The following is a 20,741-nucleotide window of genomic DNA, read 5'->3' as shown; positions in this document are numbered from 1 at the left end:
CATTCTAAGGTCCAGGTCCTGCTCCCATTGAGTACACAGCCAAAACCCCCATGAGAAAGAAAAGATCCTAAATTAACAAATCTGATTTGGGTCACCAAATTGACGTGGCTAGGACGGAACCTTATTCAGTGTACAGCCTAATTCCACTCTGTGGACCAGACAGTGGCACTGGCCTTCTGGCACAAAAAATACATAAAGTTTATTTATGTTCTTTCTTTCACTGCTGCTTTGGATGTACTCAGTAAACTTCATCTGCCTACGGCTCCTCCCCCACTTAATGAGGGAGAAAGCTTGGTCAGCCGAATCCTTCAGCTGGGGCCTCCTGGGACCAAATTCCTTGGGTAGGAGAGACTTGAAACAAATTGATGGATGCTGACCTCCCCATTCTTCTCCTCCTTCTGCAATATGATTTTTTTATGTCATTATGCCCATGATATCGTCCCTTTCTATCATTTGAAATTTTGTACACTTAACCCTTAGTGGACCATTTTCCAACCTTTGTGGTTTGTGGTTTTGTTTTGGTGGTATGTTTGTATCTTTTTCTTCAAGTACTGTGGCCTTCATTTTTGTTTTGGCATGAAATCTTCCTAGTTCTGTGCTTGATGTCTGTAGCAAAGCAACCTGGATTGGGACCACAAAAAAAAAAAAAGAATCTACTGTAAATTTTAAACTCTTTTTTTTGTATCAAGGACCGATCAATCAATAAGTTATATGTTGGATACCACCAGTGTGATAGAACACATGGCATTTACTTCATACCTGGTAACCTGTGTGAGTTGTCTAATTAGAGAAATATATCTACAAATATCTTTATATCTTCTCTCTTATTTCTAAGAGTATGTATCTATATGTATATCTCAATACAGATATATTATATGTACACATATGTGTTGTATATGTGTGTATATATATATATATATGAGTGTATATGCTGGTGCAGATGTTGACTTGTAAGGCAACAAGGCAAATTCTTATCTCTTATACTGCAATAGTAACCCAGTCAATCTCCTCAGATTTCCTGTATCTCTCCCAGGGTGTAAATCAGGAATAAATTCATTGGAATATGTAAAATTACGAAGTGAAATTGGCACAGGACACAATTGCCTCTGAATTGCAATGAAATTATTCTGATTTGCACTAGTATAAGTAAGATCAGAATTTGTCCCACTATTCCTATACATTACAGTAGATTCTCTTTGAAATGAAGTTGCACAGGTTAACCCAGACAGTAGTGATAAATAAAATGAGCATGAGTTTTTTATGGATTTACATAAACAATCACCAAATTTCCAGATAAGCACTATTATCTTACCAAATCTCATTCACACTGTGGAAAGAGGTGAATGCACATTTTCGTCTGTCCTTCAGCACTTACTGGGTCCCTGTAACAATCTAGTCTGTGTTAGTGACCTACTAGTTCAGGATTCTGCCAAAGTATTCCAGCCAAATAGGTAGAATTCCAGGTCACTTTGTAGCAGACTGAATAGAGTTGCTGTTAATCCTGTTTCTTCCTCTCTCCCGTGTGCATTTAATGTGCTGTGTTGCTGTGCCAGGCCCGTGATTGTGGAGATTCCCCATTTCGCTGCCCTGCGCGGCAAGGAGAGAGAGCTGGTGATCCTGCGCAGCGAGAACGGGGACAGCTGGAAGGAGCATTTCTGTGAATACACCGAGGATGAACTGAACGAAATCCTGAACGGGATGGATGAAGGTATCCACTGGCACTTGGCTTCTTACCCTGCTCCTGTGCTCCTGCTGTACCCTGGGTGTAGCAGCTTTTACCATGGTGCTCCCTTCCCTTGCATGGGCTGCTGAAGCAGTGGGGCAGGATGTCTCCTTTCGTGAAGCTGACAATAGACTCCAGCCTGTGTTTTCTTTCTGTTCCTTCTCATAGTGTTAAACAAAAAGCTTCCACAGCAAACAACTTTCCAAAACAAGGCAATTATCATACTGATTCTTTCGGAGCAGCTCCGTGTGTGGGAGGAAATGTCAGTCATGGGTGCTCTTTCTTTCTGAGAGAACAGAATGGCCTCAGGCTGTCTAGGAGCTGCAAAAGTTGTTATTAATTTGTTGTTTTTGGTGTTTTTTTTTTCCCAAAAAGCCTCACAAATCCCAAAGTAAACAAGGCAACTCACAACATTAAAACTGAACTCATATTTTGGTAGTGTTTTGAAGTTCTGTTTTGTTGTGGCTGCTTCAGGACATTGTAAATAGGTGAGAGAGAAGGAGCTGGAACCAAGCCCTTTGCTTGTTTGCCTGATGATTTTGGAGGTGTTGCCAGTGTCTTCTGTTTTCTGCCTTTGTCTGTCTGTCCTTTTTTGATTGCTCTGGTTTAGCTGGACACAGGGGTGTGTTTCCTTTTCCCGTTATTTCTAGACAAAATATTTGGTGTAAGTTGCGCAAAACTGTGAAAAGCTTGAGTGCATTTTGGAGGTGGCTGTACTGTTTCTGTCAAACTCTGCTCTTCTGACCATCCCCTCTTCTGCCCTCAGTGCTTGACACTCCAGAGGAGCTGGAGAAGAAGCGGATCTGCCGCATCATCACCCGGGATTTCCCTCAGTACTTCGCAGTGGTGTCCCGGATCAAGCAGGACAGCAACCTCATCGGGCCCGAGGGGGGCGTGCTGAGCAGCACCGTGGTCCCACAGGTGCAGGCCGTCTTCCCAGAAGGGGCGCTCACCAAGCGAATTCGCGTTGGCCTCCAGGTACACTGAAGCATGCACAGAGTTTTGGTTTGATTTTTGGTGACAAATCACCTTTTATGAATGGACAACCAGCATAGTCAGCTTGTTGTGTTGTATGTTCTCTGCAACACTTCCAATAAAAGTAAGGACAGGAAAAAAGTCCATGCAAAAGTCAAAGCAAGTGGTAAAGCTTCAGGTGTTCCAGTTAGTTCAGAGTCTTGTCTATTAACTGTCTATATAACTTTGGGAAGAAATTTTGGGGAAGATGCTGATATTAGTGTAGGTCATAGAATTTCCTAAGTACTTCTTAGGAAAGGCATCAGAGAAGTACAAAGTGCTGCAGTAATTAAACATGCCAAACTATTATTAAATGTACAGATTTTCAGTGTGAATGAACCAGTGTAACAACTCACTTCCCACAGAGAGGGAGGTCTTCCCTCTGTCTCCATCCTGTCCTGCTGCTGCATGCATCCATGATTTACCTTGTCCAGGAAACTGTGGTTGTGTAAATCTCCTGGGACTAGCTGAATAGCACCATGAAACAGCCAGAGTTTGTTCTCAGGAGAAAAAAGTAACCAGGTTATCATTTGCTACTGGTTAAGTGAATTCAAATTAATGCTGTAAAAAGCAACAAGAAAGGAGATAGGAAGAAGAGGCAGGTATAGGAAAGTTAAAGTGAAGTCTCCCCTTCTCACTGGCAGTCAGTTCTTCTGTCTGCAGATTTTTATGGGAAATAGTGCTGTTTGAAAAGGTAAGGGGTTTGTGGGCAATATACAGACCCAGTTCTTTACACATCGTTGAGCTGTTTCCAACTAACTGCTCTGTTATTTGCTGTTGCTTTGGCAAGGCTCAACCTATGCACACTGAACTTACAAAGAAGATTTTGGGCAACAAGGCTACCTTCAGTCCCATAGTCACGCTGGAGCCCAGGAGAAGGAAGTTCCACAAGCCCATCACGATGACCATTCCCGTGCCCAAGGCCTCCAGCGACGGGCTCATGAACGGCTACGGAGGCGACACGCCCACGCTGAGGTTACTGTGCAGCATAACAGGTAGGATGCCAGTCCTGGAGCTCTCCATGTGCTTCCTGAAACTCTCAGGCCCTGGGGGCTGCAAAGGCTGAACTGATTACGCCTGGGGAAGCTGGATGGGAACTTGAGTGGGGCAAGAAGCTGCGAAAATCCACTACTTTCCAAACAATTCCTTTATACCAGGAATAACAGCTGTTGTTGCACTAACAAGAGATGTGTAATATAATCACAGACTTGGGGTCTGGGGTTTTTTTTGCATTTTCCTTACAGTTGGTTTCTTGAGAACCAACATATTCTGCCTGGCAGAGTAAGCATAGTGCAGACTTACTGTTGCAGTATACTTTGGAGGAAAACACTGGAGTTATCAGTTGACTTACCATTGCTCCGAAGTGATCAGCATCTCCTTCAGTCTCCCTTAAGAGACAGAAATGAGCTGCAAGTGTTAAATTTAATTAATTAATTGAATCTTGTGCTACATGGCTCAGCACTTAAAAATCATTTGGGTACTTGGTATTTTTGGGCTAAGCCCATCCAGTCCTACTAGCATTAGTGGAATACCGTAGATGCAAGGAGAAAGTATATCTGGGATTATTGCTTGTTTCACGGCAACTAAGAACTGTAAAGAGTTTCTTAGAAGCAAAAAAGTTGCTGACTTGCTTGATTTTGATTTTATTTTCAAACCTCTATCATTTCAGGAGGAACCACCCCTGCCCAATGGGAAGACATCACTGGGACAACACCACTGACCTTTGTTAATGAATGTGTTTCCTTCACAACAAATGTGTCTGCCAGGTACCTTCACAACCAAATAGGACTTTTACAGGAATACTCTCAAATACATGCCTTTGTTCCACAAATATTTCTGTTAAATGATTTTAGTTTGGAGAGTAGAATGAACAGAGATATTGATTATTATTCAAATTCCCATGGAAACAGAAATCCCTTATTTGGGTACCTCACTATACAGCTTGTAAGAGATACTACTTCTGGAATATCCAAAACTGAGAAGTCAGGCAGAAAGGGACTTTAGGTGTGCCAAACTGGGGTCTAGAAGCCTCTCTTCCATACATCTGTTCTTGTGATGAGATTTAATTGCTCTCTTGCTGAAAACAGATTTTCATTTTAAAAAAAGGAGTAATATAAATGAATGTAAGTATGTATTTTAGCTTGTGTTCATGATGCATATCCCAGACATGCCCAAAAATCTCCTCCTCTGTAACAGGAGACACAGTCTGTGACCTGGAAAATATTTCATCTAAGCTGTGTACCTCGGCAAACAGTTAAAAAAATAATGGATAACGTGCCCATGAAATTCAGTGAAAGTGTTCAGTATCTGGGGCAGTTATTGCTGTTAATTAGGTTTGTTATTTATTGAAATAGTATATTCAGTGTTAAAATGAGATCAGCTCTCACCGTCCAGCCTCCAGATTACCATTAGGTGGAATACAGTTTTATTTTTTTATCCTTTCTCAGTTCAGAACGGGCTGTTTTCCCCCTGCTGTTGGCTGGTGCACGTTTCTGTTGGGTGTGAGCATTGCACTGTAGCAGCAGTGGCCACGAGAGGGGGATCGTACAGTGTGTTCAGCTCAGTGCTGCTGCTGCAGAGCTCTGGGCAAAGGCAGGAATTAAAGGCTGATTTAAAGACCACCTGTGGAAACAAGACGCTGAGTTTGAAAGGTCCAAATCCCTAAAGCTGTCAGGTCCCCAGCAGCAGGGGACTGCATGTGATAGCCAGAATGAGGGGGACATCCTGATGATGACAGGGAAATTGATTACTATTGGTAATATTCTGTGATACAGGCAGGGTCCCATGTAGAGGTTTTAATGGGTTCTACCTCTTTTTTTTAATCCAAATGAATATTCAACTATCTACTTTCCCCCGAACATGATTTGAAATGCTGGTACAGTTTAAAAAGGGGATTTTTCATCTCATTTCTGACTCTTTGCTATTCACAGTAATTTTTTATGTCTAGTTAAGCATTAATGATTGACAACAATTTTACCATTCATAAAACGAATTCTGTCCAAGATGGGCTTGGGAAAGAGATATACTTGCCATGTGAATTACAGTGAAGACTTGGAGGCACAGTGTTTGTTTTCCATTTCCTGAGCTGCAGCTTTTAAAAGACTTAATATCTGTTGGGGCTTTTTAGCCCTCGGTGTTTGACAGCAAATCACTGAGGCATCTGGTGGTTTCTCAGAGGATGTGGCCTCTCCAGTTGTAGCCCAGCACAGCATAATTCTCCCACGCAGGAAAAGGAAAGGATCAGCGTGCAGAGCCTTTCTGTAGCACACATGCTTTCCCTCTTGCTAATGTCAGCAGCCTGGGGTTTTGAGCGGTGCGTTTGTTAAGCATTCTTAAGATGAGCACAGCATGGAATTTGCTGTTTTTCAGCTGCAGATGACTAAGTGCAGAGCAGCCACACTCCAAAGGTGTGCTTTGGGGTTCTAACGCCATGTAATCCACCGTGAGGAATAACATCCCTACAGATCAGAGCAGCTTTTGAGCTGCCTCTGACCTCTCCTGACTTCCGCCTTCATCCGCCAGCTGGGAAACTTGAGCTTTCCACCCACACAGTGGGTTTCATTGAATAGAAATGGCATCAGCTCCAGAGAAACTCAAGTGGTGGCTGGGAAAGAAGACGGGACGTGTTACTCCTTGGAAAATGCTTGGTGACTAAATTCACATAGGAATAGTCTCTGATTTTGCATGCAGGTTTGCACAGTGACAAAGTCATTTATGTTCACCTAAAGATCTCAGGTTTTGCTCTTGTATGTAAGGAATTGACTGCTATTTCCTGTAAGTTGGGTAGGAGACAAAAAGCAAAAGTGACAATTCTTTTTCTACTCCTCTGACCTGTTATCTCCGTTATCTCCCATTGCTCTGGTTACCAGCTAATGATGCCAGGATGGGAAATCACAGAATTTCCGTTCTTAAATCCTTCTCTGCTGATGGCACAACTCTTCATTTTCTTTTACAGATTTTGGTTGATAGACTGTCGTCAGACACAAGAATCTGTTACTTTTGCTTCCCAAGTATACAGAGAAATTATCTGTGTCCCCTACATGGCCAAATTTGTGGTGTTTGCCAAATCTCATGATCCCATTGAAGCACGGTTAAGATGTTTCTGCATGACGGATGACAAGGTGGATAAAACTCTCGAACAACAAGAAAACTTTGCTGAAGTTGCCAGAAGCAGGGACGTAGAGGTACTGTGCAAGAGTTTTTCTCCATTTTCTAGCATCTGCTTTTAAACTAGTATTTTCCACCTTCTATCTGCCACAAGGGCTGAAAAATAATCTGTCAACAAGTACTGTCACGATGCAGTACCAACAGCCATGATAAGATGGAAACTTGGACTTTTGTCAGGTGTAAGGAAAAAGTAGTGAGGAAACCCTGTTCCCTGAGGGCAACTGATAAACTCAGCCCACAGGGCTAAAGGGAGAGGGTCGGAGCCAAAAATGAGGGTAAATCCTGACTTCCAGCAACCCCATCAATGCACATCACTGACCAGAAAGGCAGTTGACAGGGGTCACAGTTTGTCAGTACATTCACATACCAAGGAGTTCAAGTAGCAGGCTTGATTAATATTCTACTTTACGAAAATAAAATCACATTACATCTGTTGCTGAGCAGGCAAAAGCTTTCCTGTGTGGAATTCAGCAAACTGCCTGCTAAATGCAGTTTTTCTGGCTCTGTCAGCTTCCTCAGAAGGGATGACAAATTGAAGGTGCTTTAACTCACGTGGCACATTCTGCTTAGTTCTGTCTCTTTTCTATGAGAATCCCACCTTTAAAAGAATTTTCCTCGCTGTTCCCAAAGCTCTGACACGCATCTCTTGTGCAGATCAGCAAGATACAATATGGCCTTATCAAACTGCCTGACAGGGCCGAATTTCTGGGAAGGAAGGATGAGCCACGAATGGATTTACAGTTTGAACGGAACATTTCCCAAACTGCTGATCTGATATGCAGATGTGTGGAGGGGCCATAACAGCAGCAATCTGAAGATGCAAGCAGTGCCATTATAGAGAGATTTCAGAGGGATATTTACCTGAGGCCTGCCTTCCCAAAGCTCTTAGGCCTCTACAGATCCAGCTGAAATAAATGGACTCAGTAGGCACACACTCTGAGTTCTGACAGCTGAAGAAAATATTTCTTTGACTGTGGTGATGAGGCCAGGTTAGCAAAGTATGCTAAAATTGGAGTAAATCAAAAATTAAAATTTAAAGTCTAGATTTAAAAGTTTCCCTGGATTTATGACACTGAGTAATATACTGTTGTCATTTAAAGTACTGCACTATTGTTACTAAATTAGCAATCTAGTCTCTTTGGAATTTAATAATCCAAAATATTTCCACACATTTCAGGTCACTGTACATAACAAATCTTGTAAATGCTGACAAGTCCTAACAATTCCAGAAACTGATTTGAACTGTTGTAGAGCTATCCTTAAGAAGCAATCCTAATTGACTCACAATGATTAATTAACAGTTTGCTTTTTTTGCCTTTCCAACAGGTGTTAGAAGGAAAACCCATCTACGTTGACTGCTTTGGCAATCTGGTGCCACTCACAAAGAGTGGGCAGCACCATATATTCAGTTTCTTTGCCTTCAAAGAAAATAGACTTCCTCTGTTTGTTAAGGTAATGTTGCTGGCTCCTTTTTGGATATTTCAAGTTATCACTTCACCATTTTTTTTGTGAACAAAGGAAAGCCAAACTACTTAGTTTATATAAATTCCCAACTGGAACCTAATTTTGTCCCTGTACTATTCCATTTTAAAAGCTTTTTTTATGAGAAGGAAAATTTGTAAAATAAAAGCCAAAGTAAAAACCCTTCATTCCTCTCAAATTAAGTAATGCATTAACCCACTGTGGTCAGAAGGGCTGCAGTCACTGAGCCACCATCACCACCTCTTCTGAGAGGGAGATTAGAGAGCACTGGAAACCTCTTCCACAGACTTTTCCTTATACCCAGAAATTCCCACTACAAAGGAGGAAACTATTGCCATTATATAAATAACTCCCTTAGAGAAATGATTTATGAATGGAAACTTCCAGTCAGTGGAGAAAATCAACCCACTCTGTCATTTTGTTATATTTGCTGTGTGCTACTAGACAAATTTTAAACTTTCTCCCTCCTTACCAGCAATATTTTGTAAGCTTGTTTTAATTTAAACCTTTATCTGTGCCACTGTCTTCCTTTGGCTTTGCGGGTTTTCCCCCCTGCTGAATTTTCCACCAACAACATTCACCATATATTGAATACACAAATACATCTGCATGTGCATTTACAAACAACAGGGGGGAAAGTGAAAACAGTTCTTTTTGCGTACGTGGACGTTTTCTGCCCATCTGCTGAATAGTTTTTGAGAGACACAAGTAGGTCCCACAGCAGAGCAGCAGGTAAATGTGTGTGCTCTTCCTGTGCCAGGTCCGAGATAGCACTCAAGAGCCCTGCGGACGATTATCGTTCATGAAGGAGCCAAAATCTACCAGAGGCCTCGTTCATCAAGCCATATGTAATTTAAACATCACGTTACCCATTTACACAAAGGTACTGTGAAATTATACCCAGCTGCAGGCATCAGCATTATTGTACAAACAACAAGTGAGGAGGAGGGCAAAAGAGGGTTACAGCTTTGTGGGCAGGGGCTTGAAAGAGGAAAAAATTCCCTGCAAGGGCTTTCGGTGTCTTGAGGCTGGTACTCCTAATGCCAGTGTTTGAAGGCATCATCAGCTATTTCCTGAGGTCTCAGAAGAGATGAGCGGGAGTGCCCTCAGAGAGTAAACACTTGTTTCCTTAGAAAGTGTCAGTTTATATTTATTCTCTGAAAACACAAGGGGTTTTTTTCTTTCCTGGTTGGATTAGAAGCTGCATGCCTTTTAGAGGTGTATTTGCCCAAAAAAATGATGATTTTCTTCTCAGCATTTTTAGAATACAGTAAATCTTTGTTATAGCATTTTATTATAATTTTTAAACAAAGCATCTTAACACTATTGTGACTTTAAATGTTAATAGTTCTTGAATATTTTGAGTGTTTATATATGCTAATTTATGGGTGAAAAAGCCTGTATATGTTTGAAGTTTTGGTACAAAAAAGGATCACTAGACATCTAACTTTTCACTTTGTATTTTGCTCGTTTCTGTAGCCTTTTGTGTTTAAATTGACAGTTCAGTTTTGCTGCTTTTTGTTGTAAGTAATCAACTCCAGAAATGTGCTGCATTTTCCTCTTTTCTGTTAAATGTTGTGGGAAGTTACTTTTTCCTACTCTCTTCTAAAAAAAAAATGCCTTTTGCCTGCTCTGTTTCCCCCTTCTCTTTTTGCATGGCGCTTTGGGACCAAAAGGAATCAGATTCAGATCCAGAACCAGAAGAGGTAATGTTGCTAAATCAGCATGTTCTTGCCTACACACGTTGCTCAAACACAACTAACAGGCACAACTCAGATCTGATCCTTAGCACCGTGCTACAGACACAGCCAAGAGGGCCTTGCACAGACTCACTTTGGGAATAGGCTGAGGTGAATTTTGCCTGTGTTAAAAGGACCACTCTTCTCCATTTATAGCATCCAGCAGACTGGATGTTACAGCTTGCTGAGCTGGATGATGGGCATCCAGTACAGAATCAGTGTTAACCCAGAAGTAACAAGTAAAAGGTTTAGAGTTTTAGTCTTTAGCAGTAACTAAATTGTATCAGCTCCCCTCTGAGCTCCGAGATGTTACTTAAGCTCTGACCCCTACACGAATGAGTAACATTAGAAAAGCATCCTGACATCTTGATGATGATGTTCAGCTGTTGGAAACACTGTGAGAATAGCCAGCTCCCCAAAGATGATGGACATCTTTCCCATGCACTGCACAACAGATTCAGCAGGTCTGTGGCTTGGCTTGCAGTTCTCTATTATCATTACAAAAATATTTACCACTCCTATGGTAAATATGACTTCTATTTTTGTATAGGAAACGAAAACACAGAAAGACAAGCTCATTGATGACTCTAAGCATTTTAAACTTTTTTTTGATGACTTCATTAATTTATATGTTAATAATATTAATTAGTATGCTGATATAAATCAGTCCAGATATTATGGAAGAACTGAAAGTGAGGGAAGCTAGGACATGCTAGGGATGCAGGGTAGGCAATGTAGGGCAATGTGCGCATCAGAGGAATTCAGGCTATTATGGATCTGTTGCACACACTGCTGGCTGTGAGATGTAATTATGTGAGCCTAAAGGATTGCCAGGCACGTAGGAAGATGCGCGTATGGCCAGGGATTTCCTTCTGTTCAGTGTCAGCTCATGGAAAGGCAAGGATTCCTAACATCTTGACTGAGACAGCATAATGCATTTATCTTTATACGGAATAGTTTGAACTGTGTAAACCTTTTCAGCACTCACTAAAACCTTGGGGGCTCTACCATGTGCAGTATCTTGTACCAGCAGTGCTGCACAGCTGATTTGCATTCTTCACAGTTGTCCTACTCCTACCACAAGTTTGTATAGGAAATTAAAGCTTTAATGCTACTTCTGAGTTTGCATATTTTTCCATAGCCCAATTTAAACAACATGTACTGGTGTGGACAAATGCTAGCAGAACTGAAATACACTGAAATTACAAAGCTACCTCAAAAATTTGCTTCTTCAATTTTCATGCTCTGAGATTGTGTTCTGTTCAATTCTTTTTTGGCAAGGACTGGGTTTCCTTTTGAATAACAGTAAAATGTTATGGTGTTTTTTATCTGTACCCAAATAACTCTGAAAAATCAAAAAGGGGCCCTGTGAGGGCCATCACAGCTTCCATTTAAAGGTATCAATAGCTATTAGTGGCATCCAGCCCCATGTCATGCCTTGGGCAGTTGTGCCATCATTGGTGCACCTGCATTTCATCATCACTGAGCACAGAGGCCAGAATGCGGTTGGTGCTCTCAGAGTGAATGTGTCCAAGGAAACACAATGCATGAAACCTCCTGGTTACCTTCCAGCTTGACCAAATGCCTTCACGTAACCATATTGGCCTATTTTGCTTTAGACAGGAAGAAATAAATTAAGAGCAATGTAACCAAACACCTGGCAATGCAAAAGTTTAGGTCCTCTACTCTTGCTAAGAGCATTTAAAGAAAATACACTGCAATATTTTGCATCTACTGTTGACCATAACTATAGTGAAGTAACCATTTTCCTGGTATTAGAGACCTTACGTAAATTAAGCCATGCTCTTGCTGTTATTTTAAATGCATTCTTAGTTCCATTTAAGTCCATGCATCTTCATACAACTAGCATTTCACCTGTGGCTTCTGTATGGCAATTCTATTTGATGGTTTAAATCTCCTGCTTTTTTCCTCTTCCAGGTTGATATGACTTCAGAAAAAAGTAAGATTTTATTTTTCTTAAGAATGTTATAATGCAATTTGTATGAGAGATGTTAAGAGTAAAGATAAGCATGAAAGAGAGCTAAGTTTTAACTGCTATTGCTAATAACATCAATACTTTAAATACATAATGAAAACCAATTTAATATCTCAGCAGCTATCCAATTCAATACAATTAACATGTAAATTAACAAGTAATACAGTTAAAAACCGTTCATCTAAGCCTTCACTTTCCTTTGACATCCCTAGTGAACCTGCTATTGCTATTTTGCTTGTATGAATGCTCATTCCTCCATTTTTTTTGTTTTCTCCATTTGTTGACACACATTCTTGCCTCATATTTGAGACAGATGACAGTATCACTTTTAATGAAAACCTAATGAGGACTCCAATCTATTTCATTAATCTCATGGAATACAACCATGCCAAAAAGTGATACTGTCCAAAAGAATCAGGCTGTTTAACCCTCCCTCCCTTGCCCCACCCTTTACTGTGGTGAAATATGGCTGGAAATCTGACCTGACAGCTTGGCACAGCACAAACACCCTCTGTACACGCACAATCAGGCTGTGACCATGAGAAACCACGGGCGAGGGGTTCCCAAATGTCTCTATTATGGGAGAGGCAAATCAAGTGAATCTCTGCAGACACAGAAATGTCTCTACTGAGAGCTGCTTCCAAATGCAGCCATTTCTTGGATCTGTTCAGGAAAAGCATGACATCTGCTTCGTTTCCAGTTTGGAGTGTGACATCTCTCCTCCTCTGCAGTTAAAGTGCAGTGTCTTGCATTGTCCTCCTGCCACTTCCTCACTGCCGACTCTGCCAGGGCCCCAGAGAACCCCAGTGAGTGTTCCTGCTCCCAGCCACACACTGTCTGGATAGCACTTGCAATGTATTTCCCACTGGACTTGCTTTGCTTCAGGCTGATTACCTCGATTATTGGCCAGTGAAAGTGTCATGCATTTGATATTTATGAAAGTGCATATTACAAATTTACAAAATTACTGGCTGGCATTTCAGCATGCACCAGACCGTTCATTGTGAAGCAGCAGCACCAAAAGACCACATTTTCAGCACCACAATACTCTGCAGCAATCTGGCTCTAATTAATGTACAGCACAAATATTTAGCATTCATTACACTCAGGAGAACAGAATAGCAAAATGGATCTTTTATACAAATAAAGACAGCTAATTATGTGTTGCTTAAGGCTCCTCATTTTCATTAGTTTTTTGACTTTCACTGGGGTGCTGAAATGTGCAGTTCCATGTGACATGCCACCTTTAAAAGGAAAATGTCCATCTGTGATTCCTAAGCATTGTGTTCTGTTTGTAACTTGCTTCAATTCTCCAGTGTTTCGTTCTGTTCAATATCCATTTCCTGCTAGTCCTTGCTGAAATGAAATATTACCAGCAGGCAGTTATGGCATAATGGGAATTATCTGATGCCACCTTCCTATATATTGATTGCCAGATTAGACAAATATTTCACCACAGTATGTTTACAGTATTTTTGTGTACCTTTAATTTTTAGGAATAATTTTTAAAGCTCTTGTTCTTAACCGAAGCTACATACCCTGCAGCATTTGCAACACCTTTGCTTTGCATGGAAATAACTTGCCTTACATGAATTGTACGTATGTGTCTAGTGTGACTGTCTGTGACTTTGGGTTGCCATACATTACATTTTTTAAAACTCTGAAATCACTTCTAAGTTGATTCACAGTTTTTTCTTATTATCTCTCCTTTTCTTCTCTGTCTTCTCTTTCCTCAGTCAGTTCATTAGTTGTCAATGAGGATGTTCCAAGGAAAGGACCATGCCTCTTAAAACAAAAGCCTGTTTGTTTCATTGTGTAGGTGTGAAATCCCCTTAGATGAAATGCCGGTTTGCAGCTGATTCAGATCTCCACATATTTGACCCTATTTTAGATTATTGCAGAATTACTTTTTGCTTTTTATTTTGGTCATTAAGAAAAACAAAACTGTTAACCCGATGTTATTCTGACAGTTTGCTAACACTGGCTTTCTCTTAGAGGAAATCGACTTTCAATCAGTTCTAATGCTTTCCCCCTTTTTTCTTGTTTTTCTTTTTATTTGAACATTGATCTGTAACATCTGAACAATCTTGAGATGCCTCTCTTTGTGTAACTTCACTGTGTTTCTTCTGGTTTTGATTTGAAATTTTGTTGTTGTTGTTTTGGGTTTTTTTTAGTGGTGTCCTGGTTTGGTTTGTTCCAGCTTTGATACTGTATGTGTGGTTGTGCTCTAGAGATAAAGTGAAGCAAGTTATTTCCTGCCATTTTCCTTTTCAGTTGTTTTTTTTTTTCCCCCACCCCACCCCGTTAGCTTTGCTTTGCTCTTGTACCCTCAGATCTTGTGGATCCACCATTCCTGGCCCATTTTGTTGACCTTCCCACCACTACAGCCAAAGACTGTCATTTTCAGTCCTGATTACATTTTCCAATCTCTATTTTTGATTTCCATTTTACTTTCAATGTTTTTCATTCGCATCAAAGATGACGAGACAGAATCTACAGAAACATCTGTCCTGAAAAGCCATCTGGTTAATGAAGTCCCTGTACTAGCCAGTCCAGACCTGTTGTCTGAAGTTTCTGAGATGAAACAAGATCTGATCAAAATGACTGCCATCCTGACAAGTGACCCTTCTGATAAATCAGGCTCCATAAAGGTGAAAGATCTTGAAAAGTCTGCTGAAGAAGAGCCAGGAGAACCTTTTGAAATAGTTGAAAGAGTTAAAGAGGACTTAGAAAAAGTAAATGAAATTCTGAGAGGTGGATCCTACACCAGAGAAGAACATGTTTTGCAGAAGTCCCTTTCCAAACAAGAACCCTTAGAAGAAGAATGGATCATTGTCAGTGATGAAGAAATTGAAGAGGCCAGGAGAAATGCTCCATCAGAAGTCACAGAGCCGAGCCACGCAGAAGTCAGGGTAGACAAAGGGACTACAAAAAAAGGGGAGCCAGACATGACAGGAACGGGGGATTACCTTGCAGAGGATTTAAAAACACACGTTTCTCCTCATGAGGGACAGCCACAGGCCTTACAAGAGGAGGTAGTAGAAGAGAAAATCAAAGCTGTAGCAGTAAGCAGGGATTCTGAAAAGAAAGCAAAAGAATCTCCAAAAACTGGGAAACCAAGCTCGCAGGAGCAACAGAAGGCAGCCTCAGAAGTTAAAAAGCCCTTTAGGGCAAAACTACGAGAAAAGCCAAAGCCAAAGGAAGGCAAGGTGCACAGCAGCGGAGAGAAGCTGAGACTGCCTAAGCTCACTTCAGACGAGGCACCAGCTGGTGAGCCTGGCCTAAAGGTGACAGGCACTCCAGAGCCTAAAGCTGTGTCCCCTGTTATCGAGGAAACTCCCATTGGCTCAATAAAGGATAAAGTGAAAGCTCTTCAGAAACGAGTAGAAGATGAGCAAAAAGTACGCTCAAAACTGCCCGTCAGAGTTCAGGCGAAAGAAAGCCCTGCCGAAAAGGCACCTAAAAAACCAGCACCAGTCAAAAAGCCAGTAGCACACAAACCCCAGCCACCTGTCTCACCTTCTTCGAAGACAGAGAGACTCGAAGAGACCATGTCTGTTCGGGAGCTAATGAAAGCCTTCCAGTCAGGGCAAGACCCGTCCAAGAATATTTCCGGACTCTTTGAACACAAATCTGCCAAGCAGAAGCAACAGGCCCCTGAGAAGGAAACTCCCCGCAAGAAAACTGTTCCTTTGCAGAGTGAAACCAAGCGAGTGTCAAACCTCAAGACAGACAAACAGAAGGACAAACCAAGCATGGTGTCAAAAGCAGAGAAAGAGCCACAATCAAAGAAAGGAAAAACTCAAATTTCCACCATCGAAACTGCCAAAAAAGCTGGTGGCAAAGACCAAGTAAAAGAGCAGAGCAGCAAAAAGCCAACCCAACCTCTCCCGCCGGTAATGATTGCTCAAAGTGCCAAAGAAACGGCAGCTGGGAAGGGCAGGACTTCTGATGATCAGGGGGATCTTGACTTCCAGATCAGCCCTGACAGGAAAACCTCAACAGACTTTTCTGATGTCATTAAAGAAGAACTGGAGGATAATGACAAATACCAACAGTTCCGACACCTCTCTGTGACAGAGGAGGGAGAGGTTAACTTGGAGCAAGTACTGACCAGTCCTTTTGGTGCTGCTTTTCCCACAGAGTATGGGAAAGATGAATTCCTTCCTGCTCTTTCTCTGCAAAGCACTGCTCTTGATGGGAGCTCAGAGAGCCTTAAACACGAAGGTGTGGCTGACTCTCCAGGCAGCCTACTTGACGGAACCCCTCAGATCAGCTCAGAGGAAAGTTACAAGCATGAGGGACTGGCAGAGACTCCTGAAACGAGCCCAGAAAGCCTTTCATTCTCACCAAAGAAAACTGATGGGCAAATTGAAGATGCTAAAGGAGCGGCTCAAGTAGACACAACAGCAGAAGCACGTTCTACAAAGGAACTCTCCTCAAAGGAAGATGAAAAAGGTATTGCTGAGAGGCAGCTAGATGCTGTTACTGAGACTAGTGCGTCTCATTCTGACCATTTATCAGAAGAGCATGTACCTCCAGCCTCTGAAGAAGAGGCTGATAAACTTAAAGACAGTAGCTCAGCTTCCATTGTGAAAGATATTAGCAGGGATAAAGAATCCAGAACCACTGCACATTTCACTAAGTCTTCTGAAACACATGACACTGCTTTAGAGCAAGAAAAAGATGTAGCCTGTGAACGCCGTCTTACAGTTAGAAGTCCCCAGAAATTGGAACTTGCACTTGCTAGCCATGATAGTGAAGGCTTTAGCCCAGTTGCAGATGACTCTTTGACTATAAGTCATAAAGACTCCCTGGAGGCAAGCCCAGTGCTAGAAGATAACTCATCACACAAAACGCCCGACTCGTTGGAGCCCAGTCCTATGAAAGAGTCCCCCTGCCGCGATTCCCTTGAAAGCAGCCCCGTAGAACCAACAGTGAAGGCTTGTATTTTGGGGCAGGGTCCCCTTCCGTCTGCTCATAGCAAAGCAGAAGCCTGCCCAGAGCTGGCATCGGTACGTTCCAGGATTCTCCGTGACCCTGAGGGAAGTGCCGATGATGACAGTCTGGAGCAAACATCCCTCATGGAGAGTTCAGGGAAAAGCCCTGTTTCCCCCGAAACTCCTAGTTCGGAAGAAATTAGCTATGAAATCACACCTAAAATGGCAGACATACCAAAGTCAGCCACCATCCCTGAAGTCAATGAAGAACCGGAGGATGATTCAGAAAGTGAACCAAAGAAGAGATTCACCCCAGAAGAAGAGATGTTTAAAATGGTGACCAAAATCAAAATGTTTGATGAATTGGAACAAGAAGCAAAGCAGAAGAGAGATTATAAAAGGAGTTGTAAGCAAGAGGAATCTTCTGTGGTTGCCAATTCAGAAGCCTCACGGGAGCCTGAAGCATCAGAGCAGACTACTGTAGTAGAAAAAGTCATACCCACAGTGGTGACACCTACTGCTGAATCTAGAAAGAGTTCTTCCTCTTCTGAAAGCGAGCCAGAATTGACTCGGCTCAAAAAAGAAGCCGACTCTGGCCTCTTAATGGAGCCCGTGATCCGAGTGCAGCCACCCTCACCGTTACCATCTAGTATTGACTCCAGCTCTAGCCCTGACGAAGCAGGTTTCCAACCCATTGATTCCCAGCCATGCTCTGTCGGGATAGGTGAGGTTAAAGCACCATGCAAAGGTGACAAAGAGGAGCTGCTTATCCTTGGGCGCAGCTGTAAGCCTTCCATGGGCACTTGTCCTTCCGATGGCTGTGTGTTAGCGGAAAGTGTGGAATCCAAATGTTGTGATGGTACAGGCGACTGTGAGACGGTCGGTCCCGACGCCCCCGTCACGCGATCTGGGTGTACTCCCTGTCACTCTGTTGGCAGCAGTTGTCAAGAAGAGGTTCATGCTGAGTCTTCACTAATAATGGGGCGGTGCGATGCTACTGAAAAAGGTGTCGAACCCGCGGCCCCATTACCACGCAGCAATCTCATTTCTACGGGAGCTGTGTCGGAAGAGGCAGATGGTCTTTCTCATGGACACGGTACCACCGAGTACTCTGTCCCGTGCGATGGCAAACTGGCCAAAGGTGACACCCCTGACCATTCTGCTTCGGCAAGGGATTCAGGAAAAACACTTACAGGTTGTGAGACATCTCACAGGGCTGCTCATGCTGAGGAGCCCTTACCAGAGTACTCGTCCCTAACCACTGACACAGGGGAGCTCGAGAGCTGTGCAGCAGATGGCACTGATGGTAGTGCTCCGTATATAGTGAGCCCTTATGAAAATGTGTCTTCTGGACATTTCTTCATTGACTCTGAAAGTGAGGTAGGATCTGGTAGAAGTCTGCTATCTAGGGAAACCTATTCTATTGCAGAAGGGAAAGATCAGACTGGTGAAGCTCTACTTAGCAGAGACACGGGCAGTGAATATTGCTCTTCAGAGGAAGTGTACATGGAAATAGAGCCCAAAACAGAGGATGGATTTCAGACAATATCACAAGGGTCTCCGACCTCAGAATCAACAAAATTATCTGAGTCTGCCCTTGAGGATATAAGAGATGAAACAGAGAAGTTGGTGGGTCAGGTTGTCATCACCAGAACCGACGTGGATTCTGACATGTGGAGTGAAATACGCGAAGACGATGAAGCTTTTGAAGCTCGGGTGAAGGAAGAGGAACAGAAGATATTTGGGTTGATGGTAGACAGGCGATCCCAAGGCACAACCCCGGACACAACACCGGCCAGGACACCCACCGAAGAAGGGACGCCACTCAGTGAACAAAATCCTTTTCTTTTTCAGGAAGGCAAGTTGTTTGAGATGACTAGAAGTGGAGCCATTGACATGACCAAAAGGAACTACCCAGATGAAAACTTTCACTTTTTCCAGGTGGGGCAGGAGCCTCAGGAAGAAGTTTCTTTATGTGAAGAAGTGAAAGAAGCAGCAGAGGCAGAATCGTCAAAGCAGAAGGGGTCAGTGGACCCATCTGCACCGTCAGAGTCAGAGGAGTCAGATGTACAAGAACAAGATGCATTGAGATATTCACCCCCATCACCTGAGTCTGGTGATAGATCTGAAGAAACGATGGGTGAAGGTGCCAGCACAGGCACTGCAAAGGCAGATCTTAAATCCAGAATTCCAATTAAAATGGGTATTTCAGCTTCTTCAAAATCACCAAAGAAAGAAATTGCTGCCTCTGAAGCTGAACCCCTCTCCAGAATGGAGACTGACACGGTTGATAGCAGTCAGGTGCCTTGCCTCATCTCTCCTGAGCAGTGTGCGGTAGAAGATGAATTAGATTTTTCCAAAGTCACTCGATTGGTTAGTTCTGAACAGGGTGAGGAGTCCCCAGACTCCTCCCCAGAGGAGCAGAGATCTGTGATTGAAATCCCCACTGCTCTAATGGAGAGTGTGCCTTCTTGTGAAAGCAAATCCAAAATCCCTGTAAGAACAGCTGCTGCCACATCACAATCCTCGCAACAATGGGAAAATGAGAGCCTTTCCCCGGATGACTTCCTGGACAGTGTACAGTGTGAAGGAAAAGATGACCAAGCGAAACCAAAGTCTAAAATTCCCGTGAAATCCGCTTTCCAAAAAGCCGAACCACCGCACTCATACGTGGACACGACGGTCCGCAAGCCAGAGTCACCCAAAGTGCTCGACGTGACGAGCGCGGTCCCTGCAAAGCCAGACAGCCGCAGTAAATCGGAATCTGACGCCAGTAGTCCCGTGGACCCAAAGACCAAACGTTCCATCAAAGCTAGGAGTTATGCTGAGGCAGAGGCAGAGGCCAGGGAGAGGGAGAGTGAGACGAAGTTTGAGCTAGACTCAGATGAGGCAACAACAGCAAGATCGAAGGTATTTTCTTCACGGTTGCCAGTTAAAAGCAGAAGCGCTACAGGCTCCCGCAGTGCTTTTAGTCCCACAAAAGAGAGTAAGGACAATTTTTTTGATCTTTACAAAAACTCCATAGAGTTTTTTGAAGAAATTAGCGATGAAGCTTCTAAATTAGTGGAAAGACTCACGCAGTCAGAGAGAGAACAAGAATTAGTTTCAGATGATGAAAGCAGTAGTGCCCTAGAAGTTTCAGTTATTGAAAATGTGCCATCCAGTGAGACTCAGCAGTCAGTTCCTGAAGACATCTTTGACATCAGACCCATTTGGGATGAGTCTGTAGAGACTCAGATTGAACGTATCCCTGACGAAAATGTCCATGACCGTGCTGAAGGTATTTGCCAACGACTGGGATTCCCTGTGCGACGCATGTCATGAATTAAACTCTTTTGTTCTTTGTTTTCTTTGGTGTGTGTGTGTATGTGTGTGTGTGTGTGTGCGCGGGTTTGTGCACAGGTGTAATGCGTGTGGCATTTCCTTTACAGCTTTTGGTGGTTAGTTGTGCTTTTTTTTTTCCCTTGTGAGCTGTATTTGGTTTTTTTGTCTTGTGTCTGTGTTCTTGTCTGTGAAACGATCTCAAGATTGCAAACCATAAATGCTTATGAGAAGTGTTACGTTAATAAGCAAAAACACTTCTAGAAATATGTATGGTTTTGTCATTAAACTGATTGCTTAGGTCATGCACGTTTTGGCTTTTGACTTTCCCTGGCCCTATTAACCCTACTAGCTATTAA

The 20,741-nt window shown here is 42.7% G+C and overlaps 2 protein-coding genes across 6 annotated transcripts in view; both read left to right on the top strand.

Moving 5' to 3' along the window:
• The window catches only part of LOC311152630 (uncharacterized protein), a gene marked incomplete at its 5' end in the record, with an annotated part of 279,380 nt that overhangs the window by 237,567 nt on the left and 21,072 nt on the right, over positions 1 to 20,741 (top strand). For all 5 annotated transcript variants that reach the window (XM_084203877.1, XM_084203875.1, XM_084203876.1 and 2 more), the window contains 9 exons: positions 1,554 to 1,708; positions 2,490 to 2,701; positions 3,528 to 3,732; positions 4,407 to 4,503; positions 6,693 to 6,921; positions 8,231 to 8,356; positions 9,147 to 9,269; positions 10,063 to 10,092; positions 12,064 to 12,085. In XM_084203877.1, the coding sequence (XP_084060003.1) occupies positions 1,554 to 1,708; positions 2,490 to 2,701; positions 3,528 to 3,732; positions 4,407 to 4,503; positions 6,693 to 6,921; positions 8,231 to 8,356; positions 9,147 to 9,269; positions 10,063 to 10,092; positions 12,064 to 12,085 (1,199 nt within the window). The remainder of the gene's footprint in view (positions 1 to 1,553; positions 1,709 to 2,489; positions 2,702 to 3,527; positions 3,733 to 4,406; positions 4,504 to 6,692; positions 6,922 to 8,230; positions 8,357 to 9,146; positions 9,270 to 10,062; positions 10,093 to 12,063; positions 12,086 to 20,741) is intronic.
• On the top strand, positions 14,203 to 20,385 carry LOC311153316 (ankyrin-2-like; the record flags this gene model as incomplete). The annotated part of the gene is made up of 1 exon (XM_084205090.1): positions 14,203 to 20,385. The coding sequence occupies exon 1, from the start codon at positions 14,578 to 14,580 to the stop codon at positions 20,383 to 20,385; it is 5,808 nt and encodes a 1,935-aa protein (XP_084061216.1). The 5' UTR covers positions 14,203 to 14,577.

Source organism: Fringilla coelebs, assembly GCF_963513975.1.
Source record: "Fringilla coelebs genome assembly, chromosome: 4".
Classification (NCBI taxonomy): Eukaryota; Metazoa; Chordata; class Aves; order Passeriformes; family Fringillidae; genus Fringilla; species Fringilla coelebs.
This window is presented reverse-complemented; position numbering and strand designations above follow the sequence as displayed.